Consider the following 21,726-nt stretch of genomic DNA (forward strand, 5'->3'; position numbering starts at 1 on the left):
TATCTGATATGAATTGTTATGCATGCATATGTAATTACATTTTGATGGGTAAAGAAGAATCGTTTTTTTTTTTTCTTTTCCGTCTGCTATCCATGTCAACAGAGGTAAAACGTGTGTTTTTGACAGGACAGCAGCACCTCCATCGCTGCATTTGACGGGATGTGTAGAGTTTTTAAAGGCAGGCCACTTTGCATAAAGTTAAGATGTACCTTTGTACTTTTCTTGTGTGCTTCCGGGAATAGAAGCAAATTCTCACCCAAGATTAAAAAAGTGACAAAAGACAGACCTTTCAAAAGGATTAAAAAAAGCTCTTTTTTTCTTTTCTGAGCAATAAGGTATCTTCTGAAAGCGCTTATTCTTTTTTAGATTACAAAGCCTGATTAGTTGGTTTTATCTTAAGATGCACAGTTCAGTCATCACATACTGTAACTAGAATGAGACATTTTCAGTGCTGTTTCTTTATAGAATCTCTTTTAAAAATAATCATATAATCAATTGGCAGGTTTTCCTATGGAGCAGGTATCTGGTATCTACTTTCCTGACCTCGAATAATCCTGTTGTCACTTAACAATTTTTTTCTCAGCACCTTAACTTCTAATCAAAATCTGTCACTGTATTGAGCACAGCTGTTAATGCTTTACATCAAATGGGAAAGCAGTTATCACTCAGGAATCAGTTGTTTTCCAGAGGGGGAATCCAAAAACTAGAGTGTGTATATACTGTAGGTACAGGGGGAAGCAGCGGCAACACTTTCATTTCAGTGACATTTTCCATTCTTTATACTTTATGCTTTGTTATCTGCACCGTTCTCATTGCGGAAACGCTTCATACATTCATCTGTAACAAACAGCTATTTAGAAATACCAAAAAAACCCTGTATATAGTTTGAAGGCGACGTAAGCCTTAGCATTCAAATCAATGCTACTCCCAGGCTTCCTCGTCTCAATTACTGGTGAAGTCGTCTTTCCCCCTAAGTTTCACTGCAGCTCTTTAAGATGAAACTCGACTTAAATGGGATATGTGGGTGTTTTCCTTGCAAAAAATATGTGTGTGTGTGTGTGTGTGTGTGTGTGTGTGCCTTGTGTACATGCTGTCTTCAAATTGATGCTTATTGTCTGTCTGGTTTTACTCAAATTTGACATTTCTTTTAATGTCCTGACAACAACACAGTGACCACTTATTTAGCCCTGGAGAGAACATTTTTACAAGGCTTTGGCAAGGTTGCTGATGGAAGAATCGAAAGGTTCAAATTCAACATAAAAATTAATTACATTTTTAAAATGTTACAGTTTAAATGATTAATAATCACTTCAAAGATGAGTTAGAGTAAAATATTTTTTTGCAAGAATTTCAACAAAAGATGTCAGACTCAAGAAACCCCCCGCAGAAATTAATAAAAAGTTTGCCATATAGAACCATATCTATTTGATTTATTTAAATCAAAAGAGTATTGAGACAAATTGGATTTAAAGAATCATATATGACACATAAATGGATTATACATGACAATTTACCTAGTTTCTGTAGATATTTTGTAATTTTTTGTTTAAAGATAATTATTGATCTTAGGGATGAATGGCACAATCACAGTGGTTAAAACATCTTAAACAGCACATTTTGACATAGAAGATGCTGTGCTGCTGTGTTATTTTGTGTTAGTGGGGGCCAGTGCTGTGTCTTACTTGTCATTGCTACCGATCTCCTCTTTTCTCCACAGTAGGCTTTTCTGTGGTTAGCTTAGGTCCCTGTGGTTGAGTATTGTTTGGGTGCGCTCTTTATCTAATGGGTATTGTGGTCTGGGTCAATCAGGCCCTCCGTCTACTCTGTAATTACTCTCGAAAACTGTGGCCCTCACCATCACGATACTAACAGCCAAATCACATCAGCCATGACTTTCCACTCAGTGCTCCAGATTATGAGGAGAGACAAATAAGAGAAAAAAAAACCCACAACTGGCTCAAAAGTGATTGTTTCCAAAGTTATTTCAATCAAGGAACTTGATATCACTCTTGAGTTTAGAATTGGCTTTTTCAAGTTTGGTTTGTGCTTCTCTCATGGAAGGTAGCATCAAAGTGCTTTGTGCAATAGCTTCTTCAAACTTTTACTGATAATAGAAAGATAGTGGAAAAGGATACTGTATATGAGGGAAAAATGTCCCCACCAGGTGTTCTTTCACTGATTCCTCCTCTTTGTTTTTATTTATTTAGAGTCGAAGACTAAGTAAATATAGAAAATAGAAAGAATTCATGTTGAGGAAAAAGTGATATTTTCATTCCTATGCTGTTGTTTGTCTTTGATTTTGCCCACCTCCTGCAGCCCACCTAGAAACCCTGTCAAGGCAGGGAGAGAAAGCGAAGGAGGCTTAGTAAACACTTTCTGTGTCTGCTGCTGGTGTGTATTTAGTTTAGAGGGCATGCCAAGAGGCTGTTTTTCCATGGGTCGGGTGTCTGTAAACAAGCGGTACAACGGCAGCCCACTCTTCCACAATCGGAGGTGGCACATTCTGAAGTGTGTATGAAATGTGTGTGTCTGAGTGTTTGTCTTTTGGGGTTTTTTATTTTTTTTTTGGACATGGCATTCCCTCTTATTCTAGCCTATCTGGAGACAGAGAAAGAGAGAGAGAGCGAGTTTGTATGTGTGTGTGTATGTGAGGGAGAAAGAGAGAGAGGCAACCCCAAATCCGATGGGCCGCCAATGGGTGATGAATTATTCCCTGTCTGAGTCTCAGCATTGGTGTTATCACAGAGCCTGCCACTGCACTGGGATGACAGCAGTGACAGCCCCCAGAAAAGATTTAGCGCTGACAAGTGATACTTCCTCACATTACATCTCCCTGGCCCTATCCCCTGTCCCCCTGTTCCACAGCTTCTTCATACACACAAGATGAGGTTTTTTATCCCCTCAACTTGTATTTGTTTAAGTGGGCAAGGTGGGGGGCTCTTTGCCACCACTTCTGTGGCACAAGTGCACTAAGTACAGTAGATCACCTTGGAAGGTGGCATGGGCAGAAATCCGGTTATGCTTGTTGTCAGTACATGTGTTGTATTGGTACACTCACACAGGGACACACTCACACACAAACACACAACCTGCATGCGTATGACTCAGTTTGTCACAGAGTTCCATTAGGGGGCTCTCGTGCTTAAGGAATGCCTGTTGTGTTTTTTAGCATCAACCACAGTACTAAGCCATATTTCCCCACTTGTTTTCTCTTTTTCCTCTCCTCTCTTTCTCCTTTCTTTTCTTCTTTTTGTCCTTCTCCCTCATCCTCCTCCCCCTGCAGAAAAGGTCACGTATTGCCTACAGTGATGAGGTGCGCAACGAGCTCCTGGGGGATGACGCCAGCTCCTCGGAGAACCAGGTGAGGTGCTAATCAGAGGCCCAGGCGACACCAGTGTGGGTGGCTGACTGGCCCCTAGGGTGAGGAGGTGGGCCCCTCATAGGGGCCATCGAGAGCTGAAACCACAGTATTGTCACCAAGTCATGCGGAAGGAACACTGTTTAATGCAAAGCTGGGCTGCCAGTGAGTGGGCTCAGGGCATGGGACCAGTGTCTGGCCAAAACCAGATTGCGACCGGTGACACACACACACACACACACACACACACACACACACACACACACTTAACACAAACACACACACACACACACACTTAACACAAACACACACACACAACCCAGATTTCAATCCAAAACCTCGGCTTCTCCACTCCAACCGTCCCACAGCTGTTCTCCAGCCGGGTATAGACTTAGGCCTATTATAGATCCTCCATCAAGGTCCACACACCCCCAACACACAGACACACACAATTGCTAAATCTTGTTCCATCGTCTTTCTTTAAACTCCAAGGGTGGTGAACCTGCACAATGCAGATACTCAAAATGAATAAGGGCATAGGTTTTTATATTGCTGACAAATGGTACAAAAAAAGCAAAACAAAACATAACACACTATTTTGGTGCAAAATCCCCTAAAAATGATCCTTTAGCCCTGACATATTTTGGTATTTGGTTTAATACATTCACAATTTTTTCTATCAGCATCTTCACAATTGATTTATCATTTATTAAAAGATGATGAGTGATATTTAGTTTAAATATCAGTACAGCCTGTTGAAATGGAAGGATATAAACAACAGATAAAGAGTTTTCATTCATTGTCAGCAATGTCTACAAAAGATTAATTCACAGCAGTTATGAAAGTGGCAATGAAGAAGAAAAACAATTATCTTGAATTGTGATCTTAATTGCCCAAAATATGCCACATGTTCTTTTAAACTTAAGTTGTTTTGAGTAAATGTAGAGATGCATCAAAACAGTGATAGATCAACCAATTCAGCAAACAGCGTTTTAACATTTAAGACGCTCTTACCTATTGCTCACCTCCACAGCTGCCACTCATACGTAGCCACTCTCAACTATGACCAAACGTCTTTTGACTAATTATATATTGCCTTTAGAATCGGCTGTCAACTTGCAGGGGTTATTGTGTCTCAAGGCACACACAATCACACATGCATGCAAATAAATACTTTGCATTTGAAAACGTGCACACTGGAAAAAAAGAAAAAAGACTATGTAGCAGATGAATACTCAAATGCATATTTGCACATTTAGTCCCACAGTGCTTTATGGGAGTATATTTAGATGATTCACAGCTAAGCAAAGCTAAATAAAGTTGTCTGTTTTCTTTTTTTGAACATTTCCTTATTACCATTTCAATGATGACCCATGAACTACACATCTTAGAAACATATGTATCACGAGCCAAGATGTGTAATTGATATGCATATTCCCCGCAAATTAGCGCGACACAAAAGTGACTCTGACATTTTATGCAGAAGTTGGAAGGAGACTTGCTGTCAGAAATGTCACGTTTGAGACACTGATGGGTTCTATCAAAATCTTGTCATGAAAAAGCTGGAAAAAAAAGTACCACATCTCATTTCAAATCCTATTTCTCTTTCATTAAAAATTGATCCAGAAATATTTAAAAGTAATATTTAAAAACCTAGAATTCACATATCTCAAGGAAATGATTATTAACAAAAAAATGAATCTTTTTATTTTACATTCATATTATAGATTTTGAAAATCATGCTTTATTTTTGTAATTATTGTTAAAAAAAAATTAAATTACTTCTTATTTTTAAACAGTAATTATCAAATTTAATTTGGCATTGTTTTGTGTCAAATGATAAAAAGAGACAAACAATAAAATGCTGTGTGCTTGTCCATAAATACACAAATATCAGGGAATAAAGAGATAATTAAATATGATATTTAAAGCTCAGAACATTATCCACAGCATCATTTTCTATTTTCACTTATTATCAACATGATAATATAAATAGTGAAATGTAAAATACTATGAAGAAAATCTCAAATTTTATAGTTTCCATATTTTATTGTGCAGCATAAATTAAGAGGAATAAAATGTATTTGTCTTAAAATGTTTTTGTATTTTTTGTGAAAACTGATGCACAACCCCCCCCACCCAAAAAAACTCTCCTTTTTGCATACTAGACATTATTTTAGTTTCCCAGATTATATTCTCCAAACAGACATGTTAAGAGATATTTATGGACTCACTTCAAACCGTAATGTCTTTAACACATAAACTATTAATAATAAAATAGTGGAAAACACAGTAATAATCAGAAATTATAATATTTGATGTGAAGCTTTTAAAATGATAATTATATATATCTAAAACACACATACACAAAGACACAAAGAGTTCATGCTGGGGGCAAAAGCAAAGTAAATAGATGATATACATTTTCTCTTTTTCTCCCAGGTGCCGTATTTACCTCATTTTCATTTTAAAACTTGTGGAGATAATACTTGTCTTGGTCTTGCTGTGAGTGGAGTACTCGGAACTTCAGGGTTTTTTTTTATCTAACGAGACGGCGGTGATAGGAGAGGGGAAAAGATGGTGGGGGCCGGGGCAAGTCGGTCAATTTAATTCCTGACGATCTGAAAGAGGTCAGGATCATTTCATATAGCCCTGGCTGAGCAGATCATTACCAGTCACAAATCTGTTGGTTACATGGCAAGGATTTATAGCTAAGTAAATAGGGAACCGTCATAAGTTCTGAAAATGGCGTGTTGGCCCTGCGATAATGGCTAAAGGACGATTTAATAGAGTTCGGCATTTATTCGTTATCTGTATGCGGACAGAGACTGAATTGGCACTATCACTCGTTTTTTTAATAATGTGGTAGGCTACCATTGCACATTTTTTCTTTCTGTTTCCTCTGCATGCAACACACGCACAAATGCTGGTGCGTGCACACACACACTCACACACATGCGCACACACACACACACACACACGGAGGCGCCACACACAAAGCAAAGCAAATGCACACACATTTTTCACACACCAACCCTATACGGAATAGTTTCGATTTCAGTCACAGCAGAAGGCTTGGCCACAAGAGATTGTGCTGGTTTGAGCCGGCATGGACCAGATTTTACAGGCTACAAAGGAAGCAGATTACCACTTGTATCGAATTCCGTATTGGATAAAAAAAAATCTTTTGTTTGAAAAAAAAAAATTGCTGATTATCATAACAGAAAAATTGCAGCAGTGCAATTTTGAATACTGGCTGGCATCACAAAAACACAAGGAAAGGCGCTCATGCAGGAGTAATTATAACATTTACAATATTCTGTATTTATTGCTCTATATCTCTTGAGCAAGGCGAGCATCATTGGCTGCACCAAAGAATGGATGCCAAAGAAAAAAATAAAGCTAAACAGGAAGAAGCTAGAAACACAGCTCAACATGCCTCTCGTATAGTTTTAACAAATCCTCCAAGAGGTCTTACAATCAGTCAGGCAGCACAAATGAGCTAGAACAAGTTTTGTTTGGCACCCATTGACTGATGGCAGAACTGGGGTGAGGGATCGCAGGATCTGCTGGGTTTGTTCAAGCCCCAAATAACCACCTCCACAGTGTAGTTTTAAACTTTGGCCTCTTTAATAATGCATTCTTAGTGGGGAGTTGTTGCTTAAGTTAGAAAAGACAGTTTCCACTCTCAAGTGCGTCTTGTTACTGCCGACATTTTCAAGGGCGAGAGCTCTTTAGAAAAACATGCAATTATACTTGTTTACCTCCCACATTACAGATATTGGCAATATTTTTTATTTGCAATATAACAGTAAACCATTGTAGTCTTATTGTTTGATTGGTGGAAAAAGCAAAAAATGATGCAAGACCTATTTTTGAGATGCTGTAAAAATGACAGGGGGAAATGCTATGACAAATGCAAGATTGTAATGTATGAAATCCTTGATATTTTTGTTTGGGTTTAATATAGTATACATTCATCCTGAATTCATTATCATATGACACATTTCTTTGAGTGTGTTTGCTAGTGGTGGAATAATAATGGAGGAAACAAATTTATACAGTACACTGTTTATTTTTATTTGGTTAAGGATTTTAGTATCAGACAGGTGCAAATGTTAAATGTTACTACTTTGATATTTTCTGGTCATAAGAGCTACCAGAAGGAACTGATGCTTCATTTTATCCCCTTTGTCACATGTTTTGAATAATTCCAATATAAAGATGCCATTTTCCAACCCTCTCCCAGCTGTTTTCGTAACCTTAAAGTTAGTAATCAAGTTTGTGATTCAAGATCTTAAGAAGTCTCTCTTTTATATGGTGCAAAATAATTCCAGACTCACAAAATTCAAAAATAAACAGCACAAGTAATAGTTGCCCTGAGCCTCCCTTTAGATCTGATAACCCTTTAATGTTGCCCAAGAAATGTGGATTTAAGAAGAATCACCTCTAAAAGGCTTGCAAATCAGGAATTTGTCCTTCCCCCTTTTCTTTGCCAAAATGTGTTGCATTCCCACGATAAGCTCCTGCCTTCTCCTTCCTTCTCTGCAGCCCTCAGGCCAGGGAAGCAACCTTTTTTAATTGTGATTAGGGCATAATTAACGACAAATGGGATTATTGCTTTCCCTCAAATGTCTGATTCACTATCAGAGATGCACGATTTTCCGGGACAGGGAATCGGAATAGGATTTTTTATTTACTTCACTTTAAATTTGCTATTCTCTTTCATCAAAAATGTATAGCTATGCTAAGATTCATTTTTCATGATCTGTGGCTGTCCCAATAATAATAAGCTGCAGCGTATGTATATACAGTAGTGTAGTGGTAGCCTTACATGACTTTCCATACATAATATAAACACATGCACCTTTACTGAGATACATAAGCTACATTAAATATTGATAAGACATCAGCATTGATAAACAGTGGGACAAGTGGAGTTGCTCAGCATTTCTCTAACTTGGTGTTAAGGGCACATATTTCTATTTATCCTTTTTTCTAGAGAATCCAGCAAAATGACAAATTCAAAATATGGTCCCTTAACATTTTAAATATACTGTAACTGTAGACTATATTGGACTCTTTTTTTTTTCTCTTTTCTCTTGCTATATCAACTTCTGTGATGTGACTTCCTTGATAATGTTAGTTGATATAGCAAGTCGAGCAATCCATTTTCTCTTTGTTTATTGTGACAGCGCCAGGACTTGATCTTTGTTTGTTCAAAAAAGTGAGCCCGAGCGGCGTGTTTAGCTTCGTTTAATGTGTTTGTCTTGTGATTTCCAAATGCTAAACATGCAAACAGATAAATCGTCAAGGTTAATTCTCTACCCAGCCACATGACTGATCTTCCTCCTGCCATGTTTCTGCTTTTTATCTCTCCTTCACTCTCTCCATCTTTCTCTCTTCTCCCTTTTGCTCTCATGATGCAGTTGATAAAGTTGCGTGAAGAGGTAAGTGCTTCTCTCTGCTCTGACAATTTAAATTCTGCTTTCCCACTGAAATTTCCATTTGCCCTCCTCTCTCCTGTAGAAAATTAAAATCAGCTCATTTGGACACTTTTTTTTTTGCATGTCTGATTGAACAGCTTAAAGGCCAAGTCAAAGATAATGAATTCACTAAAGGCCAGTTTCTCCAGTTTCCCCCTCCCTTAAAATATAAGAAAGAGAAGATAAGATATTATTTCCGATACGTCTTTTTGAAGACAAATATTGGGAAATGAAGTAAGGCTTAGAGCAGCTTCAGTTATTACATAGTTCAGAACTTGATCAACTTCTTAGTTTCAAGTGGAAACACCTGGCTGTAAAATTTACTATCCCTTAAGTTTCTTGAATGGAAATTAGTTCTGCCTTTTTGTAATAAATGGGATTCATGTGATCATTTGTCATGTGATGTTTCAGCCTGTACTGTACATGATATGAAACTGTAGTGTAGTTGGTGTTATTTTGTTATTCACCACTTCATCAACATCACCACCATTGCCAGATTACTGTTATCAATTCAAAGCATGTTATGTATTTCATAGTTCATAGTCTATACAGTGCAATGCAATGTACCATAGACAACATGTAATGTAATGGAACTGCCATTAGTGCCGTTAAGTGATGTCATGTCATGTTGTCATGTGTTAATGTTGTTTCTAAAAGCCATAAAACATGAGTTCAAACAAACAAAGAACATTAAGCGTCCAAAAGAAATTCTTGAAACTGTCATATGCCACACAGCGCTGACCTTTAGTCATTTTAATTAATTTATCATAAATGACCAATGCTAGCAGATAGTTAGTTACAGCACACAGACAGCAGACCAACAATCATTGTCTGCTTTTTTTTTTTTTTTTTTTTACCTTCATGCTACTATTCATATAACTTTTCATAAAAGTGTCTTTTGTCCAGCTTCATTAGCGACAGTTGGCATTTCTCTCTGCACTATTTCTCTCTGCCTTTGAGGTGGTAAACAAAAGACACTAATGTTAGAGTAAAGTTGTGCTCCTTTGAACTTTTATATTGTTGTAGCATTTGTATTTGCTGCAACTTTAATAAACATGCTCTAACTGAGCTGCTCCACTCATAATTAAATACAAGTTGACTCTGTAAATTTAATTAATATTTTAGTTAAAAAAACAAAACTCATTGCACCAGGTATAATGTTGGGCTGCCATGACAACTCATCCATGCGTCCTTTCGTTTAAGACTGCCTGACTTTTAAATATATCTTCAACTCCTTATATCATCTAGATGAGTGATGTAGAAAGTGGCAGCATTTAAATTAATTTGTTGAGCTTTCTTGAGTTAGGTAACACATTTCATCAACATTTAAACAGTTTTATCAACTATATGTAACATTTTGATGATTTGGTGCTAAACTTCGGCATTTGTTGTTTACCAATATGAAAAATATTTGGGCAAATGCCATCATACTTAAATTGTAATGTCAATTTTGAATAACTTGCTGTGCTGCTATGCCGGTAGCAGTTACACAGTCTTTATAGTAAATGGTAAGTAGTTGTGTTATTATATTATATGTCATTTTTTTGAGAAAATGCATTTTTGTCTTATTGAGGCAGATTTGATCCATTTCTGTAGGTTACATTATATTGCTTGTCCTCTGAGGCACAGCTGTATTTGCAGGTGCATTTACAGTATGTGGTTAAATGTGCCTTTGAGTGAGACTATGTTCAAGAAGGTTTCTGCTGAAGCTGAGTAATTCAATTCCTATCAAAGCCTCTCCATTCACAGCTATCCATAATTTAGAGCACCATCAATGCCCAGATGCCATGTTATCATGCTTTTTTTCTTTTATTTAGCTTTTTTCTTTCCTCTACTTTTGTTTCCCCTTCTTCTTCCCACCTTTTTTGAGCATTTCCTCCTAGCCTGAGGGTCAGAAGACATCTTGAGTTACCTCACCTGTCTACCCCCTTTTGGAATGGCCCGATCTGTGTAATCGTGCTTGATTCTGCGCCCTCTTCGCCATTGCACTTCTCCATTGCAGTCTTTTACCCTCCTGCTCTTCCTGCATTTGAATCAAAGGCTGGCACAGCTTATACACACTTAAGCCTTGCTTTTAAAAAAACTATACTTTTTTTTCTTCAGCTGAAAAACATGTTTAAATATTTAGCACCCATATTCACAGCTGTTTGACACTTGTAATTCCTCGTCTTACAAGTCCCAAACAAACGGCACAGAAGATCACACAGTCAGTCTGAATCACAGCTGTCATCATTATTCACTTTGACTCTCCCCCACCCTTATTGAAATAATAAGGAAATCATCTGAACTTTGGAAAATGGTGATAGTAACCGCCTGTGTTTGATATTGAAAAAAGGCAGGAGAGCGAAAGAAGAGGGGAGAGATTTCTTTTGAGCTACAGCTGCATTGTTCTGGGGCTCCCTGTTAATAACTTACAACTGAAGAGTGTTTCTTGACGCAAAAAAGCACAACAAAAAAACACCATTTTTGTGGTTCCTACGAAGATCTTTGTTCAAAATGTAGGTGTCAGATGAAAAGGCATACATGCATAGGCAGAAATGGTGGGGTGTGGGGGTGGGGGGGTAGGAGGAGGGGAGGGGCATTGCACTCACAGATGCACAATATTTATCATATATTGTATTTAAATCCTTTGATAGAAGGCTCCACGAGACAATCAGATATGATTTTGATGAGATCCTTTGTTTTTCTTTAGTAGATAAATGACAGATCAGAATTGCAAGCTGGTATTTTAGCTTTCTTAGGTGTATGTGTGTCTTTGCCTTATTCTGAAGGTTTCACTATGGTTATATCAGAACTACAGGGGTCAATCCTTGATATTGGACATTGTAGCACGGTAGGGGCTGGCAGCCACTTTGCATTTCCCCCTTGACAAAAATGCTGACAGGGGTGTCTTGGATTTTTTGCTTGCTAACTACAGTATAAAATCTTAGCTGAACCCTTAGATACATTCATATTCTTGTGGTTGTTGTGCATATTTGAACAACAGATTGCTTTCCTGGAGAGTATGAGTCACCTGATTTTTAGATCAAGTTTGCAGACGTAATCTCTACAGCAGCCTCGACTGGGACTTCTTACAGTACCTGAAGTGTACTACTGTTTGGTTTTAATTACACATGCTCCTTTTCATTATTTTCCATGGTGTCATCCTGTGTTCATGGCTGGATTGTTTCATTATTAGGGCCATCACAGTGTGCCATTACTGGATTCTTAGTGGATGAACTCTCACCCTTTCCCTCAGGTTCTGTCACCGTCAAACTCGGGGCGCATTATTCTAATGATCACACACACACATATACACTGCCACTGCCACCACTACCCTCCAGCCCCCCCACCTCAACCCACCCACCCACCCACCCACCCACACTCACCCTCCCCTCCCCTCCCCCCGGCCCTAAAAGAAGACAGAACGAGGGAGAGAAGAGAGAGAGAGAGAGAAATTCAGGAGGAGAAAGCTTTGAAGTGGCTTTCCATCGCATAGAGTCTGCCGGCCGTCTCCCCGAGACGTGTCACCTTTGCCGAGAGGGAATAGGAAAATCACGTTTCGAATGGTAATGATAACATACTAATCACTTGAGCTCTTTGAAGAACCCAGGGAGTGCGCTACTCTGTCAGTATCCCTGGCTGCCTCATGCTCCCAGGCACACACAGGCACTGCAGCCATGGTCTAGGTGTATTAGCTTAAGCATTGCATGTCAATACATCCCCTCCATCTCAGCTGATCTATAGGGGCTCATTATAGCCCAAGCTTGGTATCCATTTTCTCCCATGTGTATGCTGCCACCCTCTCCACTGGTACCACTACCACTTCCACACCGATGTAACACCTCCATGAAAGCTCCTACCACACCCTTCACCAAAAACACACCACACCTTGCATCCCGTCCTACTCAGCATGTTCTTGTTGCTTTCCTCCTACCGGCAGCCCATTTTACCATCCATCCACCCACCCGTTCCCCTATCCCTCCATTCTCCCCCTGCCCTCCCTTTAACTATTAAAAAGTATCTCTGCAATTTTAAATGACATCTGTCAGCGGCGCAAAGAAAAAGGAAGTGAGGGGAAAAAAACGAGTTCAGAGGGAGTTTTGCCTCCCTGCTCTTTTCCCATCCCTCTTATTGTCAAACTTTGAAAAGTGTGTCGTTGACTTATTTTTTTTCACTCCCTGTTTTTCATTTCCTCTGAGTGATTAGCGGATACATATTTTGACAGTCTAACTAAAACTAGAGATTTCACTTCTCCCCCTGTCCCCTTCGCTCGTGTGTTGGGCATAAACCCTTGACAGAGAGTCGGTTGTCATTTATCGAGTTGTTTTTGAGTGTCGAATGTGTTACATTTGATCAGATTCTTAACATAGCATATTAGAAAGGCCATCAAAACCAACAACGTTCAAGTAAACATTTAAGTCATCCATGTTTACGCTGTTTATGATCCTCTACTAAAGGCAGTATGGTTGAAATGAAAGCTGGGTCTTCATTTGGAGTGTGTAGCAACAGTGGACAATATGGGGGTGTAGTTTTATTTTTAAGATAATGTTTTGCATTAGATTGATGCTTGAAACTTTGCACTCAACATAGATTAATAATGCATGTGCACATTGCCTGAATGATGGCAGTGACTTTATAATGTTGTATAGACAATGTAGTCTGTAGCTAGTCTTTTGAATGTACCTATATGTTTGGCTAATCATTTGTAAAAAGGTAAAGATAGTCTAGTCCGTATTAGCCTATTACACTATAATAACATTGATACAAGTATAACATGATTTTAATCCCACCATTGCTTGAAGCAAAGTATGATCATACAGATTGCTCCATGATTAACTTGCTTTCAACACAGTACATCAAAATCTTTTAATAACAGCCATCCAATTAGATGTGGACATCTAAGCCCAGAAACACAAAGTTAAACTTAATGCAGGCATCTGGGATTCACCACAATACAGTCAGCAGTTACTGGTAATGGATAACTGGAACATTGTTGACATGAAAACACACATGAGAAGTGGAGGGTAGCGGCCATGGCAATACTAATACTTTTTACAAATATATATATTTCAAAATCTGCATCTCCAATATCTGTTACCTAAAACCCGGCAGTTAAATGGAACCACAACCAAAGCAAGCAGGTTCAATCGTTGTTAGTGAGCCTCTCTTGTGCACTGATTTTCAAAAATGCAATGTAGTAGATATTAACAAAACAATGTTGTGTCTGCTAGTAATTTTCTGTTTTCTCAAGAAATGGTTGCCACGTCTCTTTTACAAATGTACTAACTCAGGCTGACAGTTGTGGTGAAACTTGAGGATCCTTTCATGAGAGCCAGTGGAAGGAATAACAGAAAAAAAACTTAAGACATTGTCAAGTAACCTCAACTAATGATTGACAACTGACTAAAATCCAACTCACTTCTGAAAAAAAGGGAGATATTTCAATTAATATAGATTGTCAGATTAACATAGCATTTTTGTCTCAATACGAATCAAAACCATCATCCTGCCTTTGTGTAAATGTAGCATTTATTTTATGGAGCCAGACAATACCAAATCATTTGCCTGTGCTCATTTTTATATACTGTATAAATGCAATGTGCAGCATGTATATAACACATTGTGCATCAGTTGTGTACTTAAATGCAATGAAATAAAAACCTTCGGGTAGATTGCCATGTTTTAGAGCCCCAAGATTGAGCTCAAGGCCATCAGTCAACAGATCAGATCTTATCTTGCCTTGCTTGTCTGACATGAATTGTTAAGCTAGAGAAGAAACCAAGACCGCAGGTTTTCTTGGTATCTTAGGAACTGCCATCAATTGATATGCGTACACATGATATTAGAGCCTGAGCTATCACCTTGATACTCACAAACATCCACTTTGAAAAAAATGATCAAATTGCCTATTTAATTATTTATAAAACACATCTTTTCTTGATATGCTCTCTGAACTCCTGCTTTCAATGGGCAGCCTTGTCATGTTGATAGCTGTGTATAAGCCAAGGGGGGCTGAAGTAACTCATGCATCATGAATTACTGTTTTGGTCCACTAATGTGGATAAACTAGAAGAAGAAAAGGAATTTTATGGTTTCGCTTATTGGCTTATTATTATTGTTCCCCCATTATGTGGCAGAATTTTTTTGAATAATCTACAATAATGGGGCTATACGTTGATTTTTCCATTCATTTTTCTTCATTTCTCCACCAGTTCAAACCATCATTAAGACTCAACATATATTTTCTTTTCCCTTAAATTGCTCCACCTCCCTCCCCTAACTTTTCTCTATGTTCAGAAGAAGATTGCTCTCTGAAACAATACGAGGCAACAAACCTCAAAGTAACTCTTGTTTATATGTCCAAGATGAGGAAGCAACACCTCTTACATTGTCAGTCTCAACATGCATATGCTTGATATTCCATCAGCATATAACACATTGTCATCCATGAAGGTTATTGCCAACCTGGCTGTATTATGTTGTCGCTGTGGATGTGGTCTGTCTGTTTAGGTGACAGTGTTGATGTGTTTCTTTGAAATGGGTCCCAGACCTCTCAATCAATTTTTTTTGTGTTTGTTTCTCTGGCTTTATTTTTTTTCCCCCCTCTATTTGTTGCAGAGAGCGCATCTGTTGGACAACACAGAGAAGCTGGAAAGGTCATCACGGAGACTGGAGGCCGGCTACCAGATAGCAGTAGAAACTGGTACGTATTCTGTTTTGGATTGGGTTAGGAAAGAAGTGGGGTGGTGTTGGGCGGGGGGTTCAAGATAGTAGTGAGGATGAGTGAGCGACAGCAAATTGTCTTGCTCATATGTGAGGTGGGTGGAAATGTGTGTTTGGGTATGTGTGTGTGTTTGCGGGGTGGAGGGGGGTGGTGGGGGGGGTCGAAAAAAAAAAAACCCTCTTTCCTTGACGCCTGATGACATTTTCGGGAGCACATCAAAGGCGAGCCAGGAAGGGAGAGAGAGAGAGAGGTGTACAGGCGACAGATCGAGCGCCGCTTCTCCTTGCTCTGCTCCCGAAGAAAATTCATGCATTGCTATGGTTGTGTGTTGTATGTGTGTACGTGTGTGTTGGGTGGGTGGTGGTGTGTTTTTTTTTTATTTTTTTATTTTTTTCACACAAACAGACAGGGGGTCTATGAAAATAAACAACGTCAGCTTTCCTCCTGAAGTTCTTAATTCAGGAGTGCAGGAGGAAGAAAAAAACCCAATAATATCGCTTTCTAAATAAACCACCCAAAAAAAACACAAACTCTTTTTTTCCCTCATTATCAAGGTTGTTTTTTTTTTATCTTAAAATAGGAAAAAAACCTCATTTGGACCTTAAATAGATTTAACCAGTTAGCTTTTTTTTTTTTTTTTTTCCTGTCTTCCTTCCTGACAGTCACCACATTATTGAGGCGCAGTGTATTCCTCAGAGATATATCAAAGCTCATTCTTGAAGTATCAACCAGCTTTCTGTGGCTTCCGTTGTAGTTTTGAAAAAGTTTGTCAATTTACACTATAATCGCGGGGTGGCTGGCGTGTGCGACATCGACAGATTTAATAATTCAAGTCAAGGAAGGTTCGCACGCAGACCACCAGCTTTTGATGTTCTCTGTAACTTGCATTTACAAATTCACAAATACAATCTGCATTCTCTGCTTAAAAATGTGGATTCATATGTCTCAGATGATCCTGCTGCTATCCGTGTTTCTCCACTGTGTCGAAATTCTGCGAAAGCCAACAGATTTTTTTTTTTTTTTAAATTCTACCCAGTTGTAATCTTTCAGTAGAGTGGCTCGTTTTGATGTTGTGCCTCACAGCTCGGTTGGTGTTAAAGAAGTCGGCCATGGCTTAACAGTGTTCAGTACCTCCTGGGCCCGGCTGTTTCTCCTGCCGTAGTCGGCCACATGCCCCTTGACCCGGTGTCACTGGTGGTTGTCTCATCCACTGTGTGCGCGGATGGCTAAGAACAATGCTCGTTTATCCTGCCTCAGTCCCACACACTTGGCTTGGTCCACACCAACTGTGGGGTGTGTTTGTGGTTTGGTGGGGAAGCTTCGCCCTGCGTGTTTAATCCGTGACCCCTTCCTTTACTCTGCTGTCGATACCAACCCTCCGCTCAGATGCACAACCTGAAATGGCAATGTCTCCGGGTCAAATACAGAATCCATCTGCACAAAGAACGTAGATACCCAGAGAATATGCACTTCTCCACCAGACTAATTACTATATATGCCAATCTCTTAAATTCAACGAACACACTGGGCATAAACATCAGGTAGCCATATTTATCCACTGGGTTTATAAAGATTGACAGGGTTCAACATATGATCCCATAATCAGCTTGGTCTTTAATTTAGTGTTGTTCACCCATGTCAACTATATATTTACTCTCGTGGTCCCAAAGCAGCTTGTCAAAACACTTCTCAGACATCTTCATGAAATCCTGCACAATTTAGATCATAGTCATTCTATATTTGTATTGAGACACAGTACACTAAGAACTGGGATTTGTTTCCTTCCAAACGCTAAATTGTTTACTTTATAATCCAACAAAGGCTCCATTTATTGTAGTTTCTTTTCTTTCACGCCATCAAATACAAAAATAATAAAATAAAAATCCAAGAAGTGCACTACACTTTATTCATTCACTTTATGAAAATGGCTTGGCAATTGTTGAAGACAATTCGCTTTGAGTTTTCAAACACAGAGGTGTTGCCATCCAAAGACGTTAAACAAGATTAGTGAGAGCGTTAAGTGTTTCTCCAATCAGACACTCTCTGGTCATACTGTAAATACTTTTTCTTGCCACAAACCTTAACTCTCGCTAGACATCTAAGCTGTACTTTTTACGCAGAGCAGTTTAGCATCGTTATTTTTGCAGTAATTCAAAGTAGCATTCTCCATCCACAATGACATAGTAGCCCATAAGAACTGTAATTGACCAATGGGGGAAGTGGAAATAAAAGAGATTTTATTTCAAAAAGATAGATCCTGAACAAAGAAATGGCGTAGAAACTCAGCTTTGCCCCCTTTCTCTTCTCTCGTCGACAATATATCTCTTAATGACCAGGAACAAAAAAAGCCAGGATGCTTCTAGGTCACGTTTAAGGGAAAAAAAGGCCTCTTACTTCTTAGAAAAGATGAATCTTCACGCAGTACCATTTTTATCAGATTTTAGCATTTTTTTCCCCCTACCATTCTCAATGTCTCCAGTGTATTTAGTGAAAACAAAGGCTTGCCAAAAGCAGTGAGAGCCCTCAGAGGGATATAGAGGAGACTCTTTGGACATGCAGAGCTATTTACCACACGCACCCTCAAGAACCAGGGTCCTCTGTTTGTCTCATAAATAAAGTATAGAACTTCATTAGTGAAGAGCACTGACTTAAAAGCCCAGGCATAGCAACAAGCAGACATGGGGGTTAGCCCAGTTAAAGAGGGCCCTAAATAAAGAGGGAGGGCATACAGTTAGCCAATTTAAAGACATTTGAGTCAGGGGCATTTGAAATGCCCAAATGTGGAGGCTTGACTGATGTTAAATCAAAGACATGCCAAATTTTAGTCCTTCCCTCCACAGTTGAAAATATTTTGAATGATTTATGATTGCTTGTTTAGAAATAGATGGCATGTCAGAAGAGACGTTCATGTTGCAGTGATTAGCTGCTCCACCTTTTTGATTATTATTCGTTAGAAGGGCAGAGAGTTGAGTCTAACATACTGATTGACATTTGTGCAAGACATGGCTTTTGCTAAAAATGCTCCAACAAACCACTGATAATAATAATAATAATGAATAATAATAAAAATTTACAGTTTTGCTTACAGACATAGCTAATAAATGAGTAGTCTTAAATTTAGATCATTTTGTTGCTATAAATGTGCAAGCACTTTAGAATATTATTAATAATCATAAAATTAAAGTAAATACTAAACTTGAGTTTTTGTATGAGTAACAGTTTTATGTGCACTGGAAGTCACTGCTGTTTGCTTGCAGAGACATGACTAAAGTAAGTAGAATGCAATGTGTCTTTAAAAGTAATTTTAACATGTAATGTAAAGCTTTGAAAGGGTACAATTATGATTCCCAGCTCTGGCAAATCCATCTCAGAGGCAATATATAACATTTCTATAACAAGAGTAAATGAACCGGGCAAATGTGGAGTGAATTTACTTTGAAAATTCATCCCTCTTTATACTTGCTCAGTTGACACAAATAACTTAGCAATGCCAGCAAAATGAGCTGCTGAAACAAAGAAACGGGACAGACAAAAGCTACTCTGCATTTTAAAGGTGGCCAGCAAGAGGCTGAGAACACTTCTTAGGCGACTGTTCTTGGTGTTTAGGGGCCTGTAATCAATCCTGCAAAATGAAAACAGCTCATTAGGGATTGATTTCAGTCCCGTTTAGATAAGCAGAAAGGGTCGGGGCCTGGCCCCCGGGGGCCCCAGCCTAGCCCAAAGTTCACGCCATGCCAGGTAGAGAGCAGCACCGCAGGCTATCAACTTTATTAGGATGGAGATAAGCTGATTAGACCTTGTCAATCAAAGGTGCCAGTGACTCAATCATGATCCAGGGGACTTTATTTCTCCCCCCTCTTCTCTCTCTTCTCACTCTCACAATCTCCCTCTCTTTTTTTGTGATAAATCATTGAAGCGACCAACAAAGTGGCAGCCATCGCTGGGCTAAGCTAAGCAGCCCTGCAGTTGTCACCAAGGCAGACGCGTGAGGACCCTGTGATGATGTGACGACTATATTAAAGAGTACATCAATTTGTTTTAGAGCAGTTTGATTTTCAGCTGCAGTGGTATTAAAAGAGAGTGGGGGGGGGGGGGAGAGGGGAGGGCGAGCATGTCGGCGTCATCGAACATGATTCCAGTGGCAGAGCAAGGGGTGCCGGGACAGCAAGAAATAAATAGATAAATGACAAAGTGACGAGAAATAAATAAATATGTTTTTGTAAACATAAAAAAAATCTTCATGGCTCCCTTTTGAAGCAGAGTGTGGCTTTGAGTCTTGCTGAGAGTCCATGGGCGCTGGAGTGGCCCAGTAACACAGCGCACGTTTGTCCCGACTCTCTATCTCTCCCCCTCCATCTTCGTCTCTTTCTCTTTTTCTCTCCCACTTGCTTTATTTCTCCCTGTTCTCTCTAAAGATCAGACTCGATGATTCTTTTGGTGCGGGGCCACCAAAGTGGTGCTCAATCCTCAAATCCATAAGCAAACACTTAGCAAATGACATAATCAGTTACATGTATAAATGCCAAGTGATATTTTAAGCAGAGGTTATTACTAGTTCTAAACAAATTTAATATACAAAATATTGAGTTAATCTAAAGGTTTATAGAGTCTAATTTTTATTTATGTAATCATAATAATTAGACATATATTTGTACAAAAGTGAAAAAAAGCTTTTATTGGAATGGACTATTTTTGGAAATTGTTCCAGCTGGAGTAAATGTAATCCTTATTATTCATTTATTTTTTAAAGCAAAGCAATGTTTGTGTGTGTGTGTGTGTTTTGTTAATTCCAATACTTTTGAACATATTAATTTAACATTTAAAAATGAAAAATATTTGTTTAAAGTTGTGTGACATGTGCTAAAACCACAAGCAATTTAATATTTATATATTTGTATGTATGTATATGTGTGTATATATATATATGTATATATATATATGTATGTGTGTGTGTGTGTGTATATATATATATATATATATATATATATATATGCTATGTAAATCCTTTTATTAATAAGTAGCTGAATCCTTTCTCACTTCCTTTTTTACTTTATTCTTTCTGTTCTACAATGTAGTTTGAATATTTTAAGAATCATTTTTTCATTTCTCTTTTTAAAAGGACAGTTTGCTAAAGTGGATTTCCTTGAGGTATAGCATAATAAATCACTTTTTTGTAGGCTGATACAATCGGCATGTTGTATTGTGTTCAAAAAGAATATGAAGTTATTTGATAATTGTTTGATTAATGGTGCCGAGAGCTAGGACTTAAATATTTCACAGCTTGAGTTTTCAGCTGAGGAGAAAGGAGGCCTTTTTAAAAAAAATAGATTTTTAAGGGAAAAAGTGTGTGTTTTTTTTCTCTAGCTATTTAAAAGGAAAATAATTATTAAAAACACACCCAAAATTTAGCTTGAAACGATATTTCCTAAATATATATATGCTTCAACGCATAACATCTCGCTCTCAGAAAATCTAGCCGTGGGTGAGCTGTTTATCGGTAAACCCCTGGTGGATGAAAGGCGTAGCAATAATGATTTTTTCTCTCCTAATCGCACCTTGTCAGCAAGGCGTCTTATCGTGGAGAGGAAAATGACACCGATCCTATCGAAGAGCCTGGAGTCCGAGTCGGCGGCGTGTGTCCCCCCCAATCATGGCCGGCCGTGGCCCAGCCATATCTAGCGCCGCCACAAACGGCGAGCGACGCTTTTTTCATGTGGACTTCAAAAACGTTGCGAGTCATTAAAATTGCACCCGCGTTCGGCAGCGGGGATCAGCCGCTCTGGAGCGAAAATGGGATGTGGGAAGAGGAGACTCGCTAAATGTGTTAATTCCATCCTCACATGTTTACGGCTTAATTTTAATCTGTTTGAGGGAGGAGGAGGGGTGGAGGGACGATTGGAAAGGGGGGGCGGGAGGGGCAATGAGAAAGCCTCGCACTGCAATAAATCGCCATTATCTTTGACACCCTAGGACTCAGCTGTTCCAGGGATTTAGGGGTCCACTGGCAACAGTGTATATCGTAGTGCATGAAAACACTGTTTACGCTTGAACTGTGGTAGCTAAGGTGCAATCACCAGTTTCAGGCAGCACAGACAAAAGGTCTTACGTGCACAATGGCCAGCTAGCATACGGACCCTCAATGGAAGAGCTGAACCAACAGACTCGAGTATGTGTTT

At 38.8% G+C, this 21,726-nt stretch overlaps 1 protein-coding gene across 2 annotated transcripts in view; it reads left to right on the forward strand.

Annotated features, from left to right (window-relative positions):
* Window positions 1–21,726, forward strand: part of vti1a (vesicle transport through interaction with t-SNAREs 1A) — a 117,386-nt gene that overhangs the window by 20,942 nt on the left and 74,718 nt on the right. For both annotated transcript variants that reach the window (XM_053341658.1, XM_053341657.1), the window contains exons 4-5: window positions 3,284–3,361; window positions 15,445–15,529. In XM_053341658.1, the coding sequence (XP_053197633.1) occupies window positions 3,284–3,361; window positions 15,445–15,529 (163 nt within the window). The remainder of the gene's footprint in view (window positions 1–3,283; window positions 3,362–15,444; window positions 15,530–21,726) is intronic.

This window comes from Scomber japonicus, chromosome 20 (assembly GCF_027409825.1).
Source record: "Scomber japonicus isolate fScoJap1 chromosome 20, fScoJap1.pri, whole genome shotgun sequence".
Lineage (NCBI taxonomy): Eukaryota > Metazoa > Chordata > Actinopteri > Scombriformes > Scombridae > Scomber > Scomber japonicus.